Raw genomic sequence first — 12,635 nt, forward strand, 5'->3', positions numbered from 1 at the left:
TGGGGAGGTGGTGGTCCCCCAGGGCAGCCGGGGCCCCGCAGGCCCCGCATATTAGTTAAAAGCCCTGGGAGGAGGTCCGGCGCCCCACGCATTATGATATAAATGCCCCCGGGACATGGCCCACCTGGGGGCTTAAAAAAGACAAAGCGCAGGAGCCCGTGCTTTGTTTTATTTAAATTTACAGCAGATCTTCGGATCCTCCCACCGTAAATTAAAAAACAAATACTTTTTAGCCCTCAGGGGGTCCCTCTGGGACCCCACCACCAGAGCTAAAGGGTCAGGGTGACTGTACCCTGACAGCCGACATCACTTCCTGTTGAAGTGTTGTCAGCCAATCAAATCTCAGCACGAGATAGGGAGGGGTCGCAAATCCTTCCTTTCCCTATATATACAAATTTAAATTTCCTTTAATTTCTCATCAGTGATGTCACTGACTATGTCATAAGTGATGTAATATGGGATGTCATAAGTAGTGCCTTACAGGGACGCAAGTTATAGTTAGCTCAGGTAACTATAACTACTGAATTTCTCTGGTTTTATGGAAGAAAATTCAGGACCTAACTATAACGTCCATGTAACCTTTGTTTTTTTCAGTGAATTACTAAGATCTTTTTAAATTCTATTTCCTAACTATAACGTCCCTGTAACTTTTGTTTTTTTTCTGTGAATTTCTATAGTTTTTAAAATTCTATTTCCAAACTATAACGTCCCTGCAACCTTTGTTTTTTCCCTGCAACCTTTGTTTTTTCAGTGTATATATATATATATATATATATATATATATATATATATATATATATATATATATATATACCCACACTTTATTAATCTGTTAATAATAGTTAATTTTCTAAGCAGTCATGGGCACTCTGAGGAGGCTTCTTGGACCCCCAGGGAGTCCCCGGACCACAGGTTGGGAACCACATAACATCAATCATCACATACTGAGAGACCCCCTACTAGCCAAAAATTTCACAAACTACATATCACACAGAGGAATCATTCAATGTGTTTAATGCATTACGTAATTAAAATTTTCAGTCATATTTTCAGCACAGTCACGTCTTATATATGCATCACTATCCTTTACATGTACATTGAACAGTAACAAAATGTACAAAATTGAATGTTGATTCAGATTTACATAGACCGCGTCTTATATTTCATAGACACCGTATTAGACTTTTGCCTAAAAGCTAGGCAATCATATGTACAGCTCATGAAGTCACTTTCTTGATGGCTGTGATCAATTCAAAGTTCCCAAAACATATGTGTTCATAAGTGCTTGTTTTTAAAAAAAAGAAGGAATTTCAAACTATGGGATCACACTCCTTAAAGTAATAGTACTGCCAATGCATTTTGACCTCTGTAATATGGGACATGCCTTGTAATTGAGGTCTTCTTCTGGGTGCTACCCAGCTATCACACTAGGACACGAAATGAAAGCAATATAGTAATCAATACTGAGAATCCATGCCTTGAGTATGATAAATGGAACCAGGAGCCTGGACATCACCAGATTAAAGTTGAAAACATGTAAAAAGTAAATGGTCCTAGGTTGTGAAACAACATTCCTTTAACATCACAATGACTTTAACCATCCTTCAATGGAAAAAAGGAATTGAAGACTCATCTCTTGAAAGTGTGCTATCTCTGCACATAGTAGAAACTCGGATTAACCTACTTCATGTAAGAAATTGTGAAATATAAGAGAGGACTTCAACCTGCTGTTCACTGAGCTGTTGCCCTCCAGCTAGTTTCATGCTGTACAAATACTAATATATACATAGATAAATAAGAGTCAGTGCATTTGCAGGAATGTGGGCAGTAGCTGTTCTCCATTTCCTGTCTGTTGTGTATCTAGAAGGGAATAAGTACTTAGGTGCACCTTAAATCACTTCACCTCCATACTGACTTAAGGGAGTTTCAGAATACTTCTGGCTTACTTTAGGTTATGTCAATGCGTGAGATCTCCAAGTTTGTAAAGTTCTGCACCTCCTTAAAAGGTGAGGCTCTCTGAATACTAAGCCCCAAGGCCACCCAATCACCCGTGGCTCAGACCCCAGGTAGGCATGGTACATGGCTTGTCACTCCCTCAGACCAACCAGGTTAAGCTTCCAAGTTTCAAAGTCCACTACTTCAGTTTCACGAAACAATCAGCAACTAGACAACAGGTATGTGGGATGGGTTAAACCCTGTGGCCACCCATTTGATATCCTCAACAGATGCTGGAAAATGGCCCTTACAAATACTGAACGTGGACCTACAGGGGATGAGCAGCACAAGCAAGCTGCACTTTATAAGTGGCACCTCCAAGCAACTCTCCTATGTATGCTTCGGTTTTAGAGCATACTTGAAGTACTGTCGTTTACAGCTAATTGCTATGCAATATTGGTTATGTTTTTCACCATTTTTGTCGAAATTGATAAGACACATGGAACACTAACTTAAGAAAGAATCCAAAGGGATTCAGCTGATTCCCTATTGCTGGTGTGAGGCGCATTAGAGACAGTGCATGATGTCCAATTAAACAAGAGTGCTGTAAAGACACCTATAACAGTCTCCGGCTTTCTCAACTTATGCACTACTGTGAATGCCTCCCTGCATGGTCGAATCCTGTGATGCTCTGACTACAACATCTGTAGATCTGTTTACATCATTAATGCCCAACCAATAACTATGGTCCACACCATAGTCATGCTAACTACAAGCAGTTAAAGGTTGACAAAGAGCCCCAGAACAGCAGCGTTGATCACAAATTCCCTGAAGAGGTGAACATGCCGGGTGCTGGAGATAGCTGCAACGCTTGAAGCTGTTGAGACACAATAGCAAACAAAGGCTGTGAGTAGATGTACAACACAAATAGTGGAACATGCAATAACATATCCAGCATATCTTTAAAACATAGCTCTTATTGCCTGGTGATTATATATCATAGAAGATCGGTAGCTGTCAACAAGGGGAGTTTGACCAGTCATATAGAGAACAGGGCCACAGATTGTGTTGAATATGATGTTGTTCAGAATCCTCAAGCTGAATTGAAGCTCCAGTGTATACAGCTATCTATCTATAACTGTATGTTGTTTAAAACTCCCAAGAATGGTTATTACCAACAATTTTGATAAATGCCAAATGTCACATTTGTAATGGTGCCTCTATGTATAGGAGAGAGCTAGGATGAAAAAGTCTGATGACCCCAAGACCTGTGAGAGAATAGCGGTGTTTATATGTGAGAGGGCTCGCCAGGGTTCATTCCCATCTACTCAACATATACACAAAATGCCTTAACCAACTTCCTTGGCCAAGGAACTGTACACTATGCAAGTCTGGGAACGACTCTTAGATATAGTCCCAGATAAAGAAGGGGACATACTGGTCATTCTGCTAGATTCAGAGAGCTTAACATATTATAAATCATGTATAGTATAGCCATCAGGCGAGCCATTCCAAGGACGACAGAAATCACTTAAACCAGGTGCATCACTCCAACCACGTTCAACCTAACCCCCAAACCACTTTAATTTACGAGACTAAGGCTCCTGATTGTGTTTTACTCAATTAACCCTTAGAATGGAGCACCTTCTCTCCTCTTTTAAACTGTAGGGGGTTCTTTTGCATTCCCTAGTGTCCGACAGGTAAGTTACCAAGAATGACTATCTGGTGGACCTGGAGGCTTTTTACCATTACTCTTAAACTCTGTTATCCCAACCATCACCCGTTCCATATTAGAGACAATGTTTTGCCCATTTACAATACCACCAACTTGCTGTCTTATCAGGAGCCCAAAGAGGAGAGACTTATTTGACCAAGTACCACCAACAGCTGAGGCTTACTAGGTACAGAGAAAGCTAAAGTGTTGTCTAGATGATCAGCCCACCAGAGGCTTGAGTCTAAGACTGGATCACCGAGCCATTGGGTTCAAAAGTGTCCTCTCCTGCCTCCCTGTAGAGGTTTCATTGCTTACTCTAAAGACTACATGTAGGTCCACATCTCCGCTCTAGACGTTGCATGACTGTTACTGTTACCCCCACTGCAGGATGTTTTACTAACAACTCTATTACTAGAGCAATTCTAATTCAAGACATGTCCAGGCACTCAGTATCTGGATTTGATTCTATCCTTCGGGCACCCCATTCTGGCCCCACTGAAGGGTTACAAACACAAATACACAGCACTCACCACAGGTGCGCACGCATACACACACACACACACACACACACACACACACACATAGAGAGGTCATTACATCTTTACATACGCTGTGTTTATTTTGATTGTTGTGATCTAAAGCGTTTTAGTTTTTCACTATTTTATAATGGTATTTTTTATTTTAAATACATTATTTTCCTTTAAGTGTGTGCTCTTTTAGCTGTCAGTCACTCTTGCCTCTAGGAAGCACAAATTTGTGAAGGGTTTTTCTTTGGGACTATTGTTGAGACTAATAGTGCATTGTTGTGAGTAACCATGAATGGGACTCATACTAAGTAATATTTTACATGGTTGCAAAGATAACTGAAAAAATGTGACTCATAGAACGTTTTGGAGCACTGAATAATGCATTGATGCATAAGTGAGCTCAGTGCTTACTTTGAGCCAGAGGTTGCAGGTGGGGCCCACCAGCACTCTTATTTGGGGTCTTGCACTTATTTTCCCTCATCAAACCTTTAGCCAGACCAAAAGAGAGAAACACACACATGGGGTAAAGAAGAAGGAAACACCATGATAAAGTGAGAACACTGGGACCTGCAAGAGTAAGATAAATGCATAAGGAGCGTCTGATGGTGGATTAAAGAAGCATGAGGTGGAATCAAGTATACACACCCTTGGTATTCAGTAACTTTACATTTAATGGTGCAGATGCTTATTCTTGTGGAAATCAAACACTGGGTGAGCTAAGGCCAGATGAAAAGATGATTGCCTTTTACCACTGTAGAAATCATAAGTAAGGATTTGTCTGAAGAATGAGTTCAACGAAAATGCTTTTGATTCTGATATTTGGCATAAGCAGATACCTTAACCTTTCTGGAGTCAAATGCTCAAAACTATTACTCATCAAATACTGATTCAGATTTTTAAAAATCACTTCTGCTGTTTACTCATAATTTGATACTCACTGGCATTAAACCCTTTGTAACATGAGCTGTGCTGATGTAAACAAAAGACACGGTGATAATTTATAGAGTTGAATTGCTTTTAAAGCCTATCTTGTTCACATCTATAGTTACAGTATATAATATCATGTTTGCTATCAGCTAAACATTCAGCTCACTATTCAGTACTGCCCAAACACAAAGGGCCTGATTATGAGTGGTCTCTAATGTGCAGAATTCCCTGCTTACTGCACCAGTATCTTCATGTCCAAGTGAAAACCACACCTTTTCCTTTTGTTAAATTCCAGCAGGTTTGGCCAACCGAAATTTGGATGGTGCGTTCTTTATCGCAATCAGTAATTGAAGAATGTGGCACACATTATACCACTTTTAAATGAGACCCATGCATGATCAAAATATAACATGCCACATGTAATCGGGCCCTATGATACAGCAGTTGATGCTGTCCAAATTAATATTGTTGTGTCTCAAAGAAGTTGATGCCATTCAAATGGATATTGCTGTGTCTCGCTCTGGAAGCTATGCCACCAGGGGGCTCGAGACATGATGAAGAGCGAGCAGAGACAGGTGACCAAAATAGGCAAGGGTTTGAACCACAAGTCCTAAGAGTGGAGACACCCTGTATAATGTTAATATTAATATGTTTGACAATATAAGTGATATTGATGAACCAATAAAGACATTTATCTTTAAAGGAGAACATGGGACCTATTCGTTCAACAAAAGAGGTCTGCTAGGAATAGGGAATACAGTTTGTTGCTGGATCCAGAGTACCATCGTAACAAGGATAGCAATCACCAAAAATAGATTCCTAGAAGCTTAATGCGTATGAATATTTTAGCTGATAACATATGTACCCAATATATACTCTTTCATGCATGTGTTTTTCCCTTTAGCCTTCTTTAGAGTATCATCTATTGTGCAAACTTTGCTGAATTTATTAAAGATAACACGAGTAAAGTACGGATGACACTTTCCCATCTATTACAGCAGAGACAATGCAACAGAAGCACTTTATTTTACTATTCTTCTACAGGAACATGTATACAAAATGTCAATGATAAGACAGGTGGGAATGTTTGGTTGGAAATTGAAGTTTGTAGCAACAAGAAATATACAAACCTGTGGGGCTGGCAGAATAAGGGGGAGGCATTTTACTTGCAAATGAATTGTTAAACGGTTTAAGAACAGAGAGAAAACAAACAATCTACTTATCAGAAAAAATACAAGAAAAAATTGAAAGTTTTTCTGTGACAACTACACTGCCTTAAAAAATGCAACCTTGTCACAAATAAGTACATTTGCAAGTGTGTTTGTCTCCATTACATAATCGAGTGACACTATGTCTGCTTCAGTCTCTCTTTTGTCAGAAACCAGAAATAAACAAAAGTCATTCTTACCAGAGCTGTAGATGCAAGTTTGGGATTTTTCCCCTAGAAAGAGAAAGACATTATGTTCACTAGATAAATATGCTTCTATTTTTTTGATTGACATTTAAATTCTGAACTCTTTAAGAGTGGTTTGGTTATATTTGTATATTCATAGAACTGCAGTTAAGTAAAAAACCCTATTACTTTCGCCCAGTCTCACTTAAAGCCAGGCAAATATTTTTGGCATACCCCAATAAAAACAAAATTCCAAGATTTGAGCAGGCATAATTCATACCAATTCATGAAGGACAGGATAATTATCAAGCCTGATGCAACTGGTGAATGGGTTTCCATTAGCCAAGCAGAAGGATCTAATCACGGAGACTTCCTTCTCCCAACCCTTTTTACCCCGACATTGCCAGGTGGAATATCATCAGATATGACCCTGTTGGCTAATCCTGCATTTCCTTTTTCTTATTATATTCTTGTTTTCCATCTTCCTTTCATTGGCTTTTCTTCTCCGATTGTTGTTCTTCTTCATTCTTCTCTCCCCATTTGTCATTTTATCTACTCTGTGTATCTTGCATCTCCTCATTTTGCTCTTCCGATCATCTCGCCTATCCTGCGTTCATATCTGTAGGTTATCCCATCTTTCCACCTTTACAGCCTTTCCTCTCTCATCACCTGCTCCTTCCCCTCGGCATCCGATTCCCAATCCCATTCCTAGGTGGGATTTCTCTCACTTCCTTGTCCTTAAACATGATGTCCTTTGTGTAGGGATATAAAAGCAAGGACGTTAGATTACACTCAGGTTCAGGGCTCCAAAATATTCCTTTCAAATTTCATGAGACTGTACATTTTTCCTGTTGGAGGAAGGAATTCACTTATCCATCCTCATCAACAGGTCTCAGTCAACATCCAGCTCCGATACCTGTAAAAGATCCTAGCTTTTTTCCTTCAAAGACACCCACCAAGCAAGTACAACTTCCTTCTCACAATTAAGAATTTTAGGTCTGATGTACTTTAGAAGTGAAAAAGTTTTACTGGCTCCTAAAATGGGTTTAGAAAAGCTTCACAAATTGCTATTTGGGAAGGGTGTGTTGTGGCCATCACTTCTAAACAGCGATTCAGTATCCCACATATCAACAATTTGCAAGAGGAATTCGGGTCTGCAAGAAAGTAGTTAGTGCAATATCCTTTTATATTAACTTATTTCTAGAATTCATGTGAGAATACTATCTTTGCAGCATTTAACAGGATCTCCCAGATCCACGCAAATACAAAACATTGCCTGATGGAAAATCAAAGCATACAAAGACAAATCATCCTTCTGAACTGGTAAAATTCTTCTATTTTTATGAACTTTGTGAGTTTCCTCAACCCAAATCCATAGTTGGAAACATGGACACTATGCTCAAAATGCTCAAAAAGAGCCTGTTAATAAAAATTAATTGATATGTAGCCACAAGAATTATGCAATAAATAAAAAATTAGGTTTGCAGATTTAAGGTCTGATTTATAATTCGTCAGAGGAGTTACTCTGTCACAACGGTGGTGAATATCCCGTCCACCGAAATATAAATCCCATCGGAAATATTGGGATCTGTATTTCGGTGGGTGAGATATCCGGATGTCCCGTCCACCAAAATATAAATCCTATAGGAAATGATGGGATTTATATTTTGGTGGACTGGATATCCGTCACTGTTGTGACGGAGTAATCCATCCTACAAAATCTAAATAAGGCTCTTAGACTTAGGGAAGTAGACAGAGATGGATAAAAAGATATAGAAATATAAACATGAACAGATGGACCCTCAAGTGCGCCAAGGGCATCATATCACCAATAAATCATATAATTTCCAAAGGCAAATTGAAGGTAATACCTACCACCGATGTATGCACAGTTGTAATAATGACATCTCCTTTTTGTGCTTTCTAGGACGAATTGGTGTCCCTCTTTTGCAAAACTGGTCACCTTGAATACCTCATTGGTTGGGATCAATACTTCTTTCTCACTGGGATCATACGAGAACTCCTCAATATCCACTCCGTAGCAGGTCGTTATGTTGAAATAGGAATCTTGCCCGAAAATCTCAGCGGTTGCTGGGCTGACAGAAGAAGAGGTGAACTGCCCAAATCTTACGCTTATGTCAGATCCACTGGGAGGTACAAAGTGTACACCCCTGATCCCCCTGTGCACCTGCCTGCAGCTTGTCTTGAAGAGCTGTAATCCTGTTGTCAGGTAGAAATGTAGAGACTTGAAATGAAAGTTGCTCATGTAACTGTCTCGGGAGGTGACAGACTTTCTAACAGCTTCATTAAACCTGCTGGGAAAGGAAGTATCATTAGATGGGTAGTTTTTGTCAGTATAGACCAAGATGGCGATTGCATGCCGATCATGGAAACCACGGGGCAGAGGTGGGAGATGTTTCTTCTTCCTCTCTTTCCATTCTAGTGCAGCTTTATCCCAGGCTCCTCCAAAGACCTTATTCTTAGATTTTTCTTCCTCTAGTAGTCCTGTGGAAGTAATATTTTTTTCCATTTCTTTGATGCAGTTGATATACTGATCATCATAAGCCATTGGTGTCATGTCTAATGGCTCTGACACTACCTGAAAAATAAACATACAATTTCTGTTAGTTTAATAGATGCTGCAAATTAGGCAAATAATGCCACTTTTTTTCACCACACTGATGGGTCTTCCTGAATACAAAAGTCTTACAATCATCTAAAGGGTTGTTGATAAGTTAAGCTAAAGAGGCAGATGCGCATGGTTGAGTTCAAACGGCTAAGGGTGGATTTTGTTGACCATGATTGGTAAGGGCCTTAGGTCAGGGCAGTGTTGAAGGGAAACCATGAAAACAGAGTGGCTGTCATGCTAAAGGAAGCTGCTGAATTGATACCTTGAGGCATTAGGGAGGAAAGAAATGGGAGAACATCTCAACTAAAGTTCAAGTACAAATTATTTTTTACCTACCAGAAATTTTTAGCCGTTCCCTTGATGGGTATGAGGTATTTTTGAGTGTTTTACATATTAGTTAAACATGCAGCAGGTGGCACAACTGGATAATCCATCAGAATGTTAATTAATCAGACATGTTTACCAGCATCAATGCCTACTAGAGTCCTGGGTTCAAACACGATCGACCCAAGTTTGACCAGAACAAAGGAAGTGACTTACTCAAAGATTAACGTTTGGTCCCTAGGTGTCAGAAATATTGCATGGGTCAGGTATAAGCCTAGGGATACCGAATGCACTCATTCTAATGAAAGTTACAGTGTTCCATCACAAATAAAAAAACTGCTGCAGAGCAGAACATTTATTTAGTAGCTCAAATCTCAGCAAATAATAATCAGAACACTAAATAAATCCGTGTTTTCATTGCTTCTGCTTAAACCCAAAGGAAAGTGCAGTAAGTTAAGAAAGGGGACAGGACATGTACGGAGGACATGTCCTACCATACGCTATTAAACAAACTAAGGCAAAGCTAGGACAAAGGTTTGCAAAGATCATGCCCTTCAAACTAAAATAGTAATTCCAAGACATATTTGTGGGATTTTTAAAATTCCATGTGGAATAAAGGTGGTATAAAATTTTGGAGCATTATTTTTAGCTAATTAATTGCCCCAACCCACTATCAGGACACTAGCAGAGATAACAATGATTTAGGGGCAGCAACTCAGACAATGGAAAAAAGCAAATGGACATTCATGTGACTCCTAAGGCTTGTAAAGTACAGCAAGTGATTTGGTACAAAAATGAGACAGGGTTCCTGGTGTCGATTATGTCCCAGAAGACCAGTGCAAGGCAAATTATCAAATATGATTACTGTTTTACCCACATACTTGATATGCCTTTGTATTGGGATTTGGGGTTCCAGAATCACACCCTGAACCTCAATCATCCTGTGTTTTGTTTAAGGCAGCCCTAACAGCCGTTCGCCCAACTCACTTATATCCTTGCTTGATGATAGCTCTAAAATCTTAGGTAGAAGTGTAGAGGACTCCAAGCCCAGGTGAATGACCTTAGCAATATCTCAAACTTTCAAGTGGGCTTCAGGGGAGGCACCAGGCCAAATAGTTAAATGTAAAAGTGTGGTTACCAGACATAACATAGTTCAAAGAAAAAGAGTCTATTTGATCTTCAAAGGTATATTAGCTGCATCAGATACCATGGATTGGGCAAACCCTGATGCCACTGGGTATGGAGCCACTGTTAGCTAGACTAAAGGCCTCATTATGACTTCGGTGGACAGAAAAGCCCGTCTGCCGAAGGTCCGACGGGCAGGTTCCTGCCAGTGTAGCAGCCTCCCTGCCGGGCCCATTATGAGTTTCCCCCTGGGTCAGCTGGCAGAACCTCAGTTTCCGCCTGCTGGCCCAGTGGGAAACGGCCTACAGCATTGTCTCCGGCTCGTAATACAGCCGTCGGCAATGCTGTAGTGCATACAGTGCACCAGCACCCGTCGCAATGTTCACGGCCTGCAAAGAAGGCAGACAGTGAACATCACAATGGTGCTGGCCAGGGGGGCCCTGCACTGCCCATGCAAGGTGCATGGGCAGTGCAGGGCCCCCCAGAAGCCCTCTGCACCCGTCTCTGCCAGCCTTTACATGGCGGTGTTACCACCATGAAATCACTGGCGGAGAAGGGGGTCGTAATCCCCAGCGCTGACCTGGTGGATTAGGAACACCATGACCACCAGACTGCCGGGATGACTAATCCTGGCAGTGCTGGCGGTCCGACCGCAGTACAACCGCTGCGGTCATAATGTGGCACTCAGGCTGCTATATTGGCCATTCAGACACCTTGCTATTAAATTCCTCCAAGATGTTTGCAGCTGTATGTGATTTCTCTATGATGTCATTAATCCGCCAGACTTGTAATGATACCCTAAGTGTGGACATATACTCGACCAGCTATGAATAAAGTAAAGTATAGAAGAAGAGGAACATTGACATTTTACTTTAATGCCATAAAGCAGGCAGGGTGTAAGGAATCGGGGATGCTCTACAGAAGGTCAGTGCATATAAATACCTCTTTTACACAGCTCTCGCCCATAAATGGTGTTAACGGATGCTCCAGTGGATACATTACTAACACTCCTGAGAGTACTGCAGTCAAGTTGTTTGCCTGATTTTTAAAGCTTGCATTTCTGGGGGTGGGCTTAATTGGGGTCACTTGCCATTTTGCCGCAGGGGAGGTGGAAAAATGGGTACACAAGCAACCTAAGACCAGTTTTGCGCTGATTTTGTATGTTTGATGTAATGCCCTATTGGAAAGGGTATGCCAAGATGTTGATCCTGTGCTCACTGTGCTATTGGATCCAAGTAACACCCAAATGACAAGCCCCAATCAGGATGAAACTGGAGTTTCTTGGGTTGCTTGTGTTCTGGTTTAGGAAAGACCTGGCCTGGAAGTTCAGGCTCGACTGCTACTACTGGAACAGTTGAGACTAGCTTGACTGGGTCCAAACTGAGGTGGCATGGTGAGCAAAAGAAAGATTGGTTGAAAAGCTACCATGAGCAATTGCCATTGGTCAAACATATTGCAAGATTCCTTAGACATATTACAAGCAAACCTCCCATCACCTTTTGTGAGTTTGAATCAAATTGCCTGACTATGCCCAAAGTAACACTAACAAACACACCAAATTTGCCAGAAAGCCAGATATTTAGTCAGAAAGCATGCTTTTGTGATTTGGTCTAAATCCTTTCAGCCATTTTCGAGACTTAAACTTAAAACAATAGTGATATGTGGGTGTGGCTGAGAGATTTGATTGACAGACTGCAACTCATTTTGCTAATATCTTTGGCTCCATTTGACAAATCTTCACCAAAAAAATCATGCATCAGAGCTTCTTCCTAAAAAGGTTTTGGAAAATATTGTAGACAGCAATACAAAAACATGGCTGAACACAATTACACTAAATTTGGCAGGAAAGAGCTTTTTGTGATTTGGTGTAAATCCACTGAGCCATTTTCATTTTTGAGAAATTAAAGTTCAAAAGTTAGTGATGTCTGGGTCTGGCCGATTTGATTGATAGGTCACGACATCAACAGTAATGCTATGCCCACCATTCTCAGAACTTGGGGACTCAGTTCCCTTGTCCGGAGTTTATGAAAAAATATAAGGTACAAGTGGACAGGGTAAGGG

General features: G+C 40.6%; 1 protein-coding gene across 1 annotated transcript in view; it reads right to left on the reverse strand.

Moving 5' to 3' along the window:
* Positions 1-997: 997 nt before the first annotated feature.
* LOC138249717 (ecto-ADP-ribosyltransferase 5-like) overlaps positions 998-12,635 on the reverse strand; it is a 65,456-nt gene continuing 53,818 nt past the window's right edge. Inside the window, exons 3-5 of the mRNA XM_069203737.1 lie at positions 8,372-9,095; positions 6,512-6,544; positions 998-2,812 (exon numbers count right to left, since the gene is read on the reverse strand). Coding sequence (XP_069059838.1) covers positions 2,715-2,812; positions 6,512-6,544; positions 8,372-9,095 — 855 coding nt within the window. The 3' untranslated portion in view covers positions 998-2,714. The remainder of the gene's footprint in view (positions 2,813-6,511; positions 6,545-8,371; positions 9,096-12,635) is intronic.

Source organism: Pleurodeles waltl, chromosome 8 (genome assembly GCF_031143425.1).
Source record: "Pleurodeles waltl isolate 20211129_DDA chromosome 8, aPleWal1.hap1.20221129, whole genome shotgun sequence".
Classification (NCBI taxonomy): Eukaryota; Metazoa; Chordata; class Amphibia; order Caudata; family Salamandridae; genus Pleurodeles; species Pleurodeles waltl.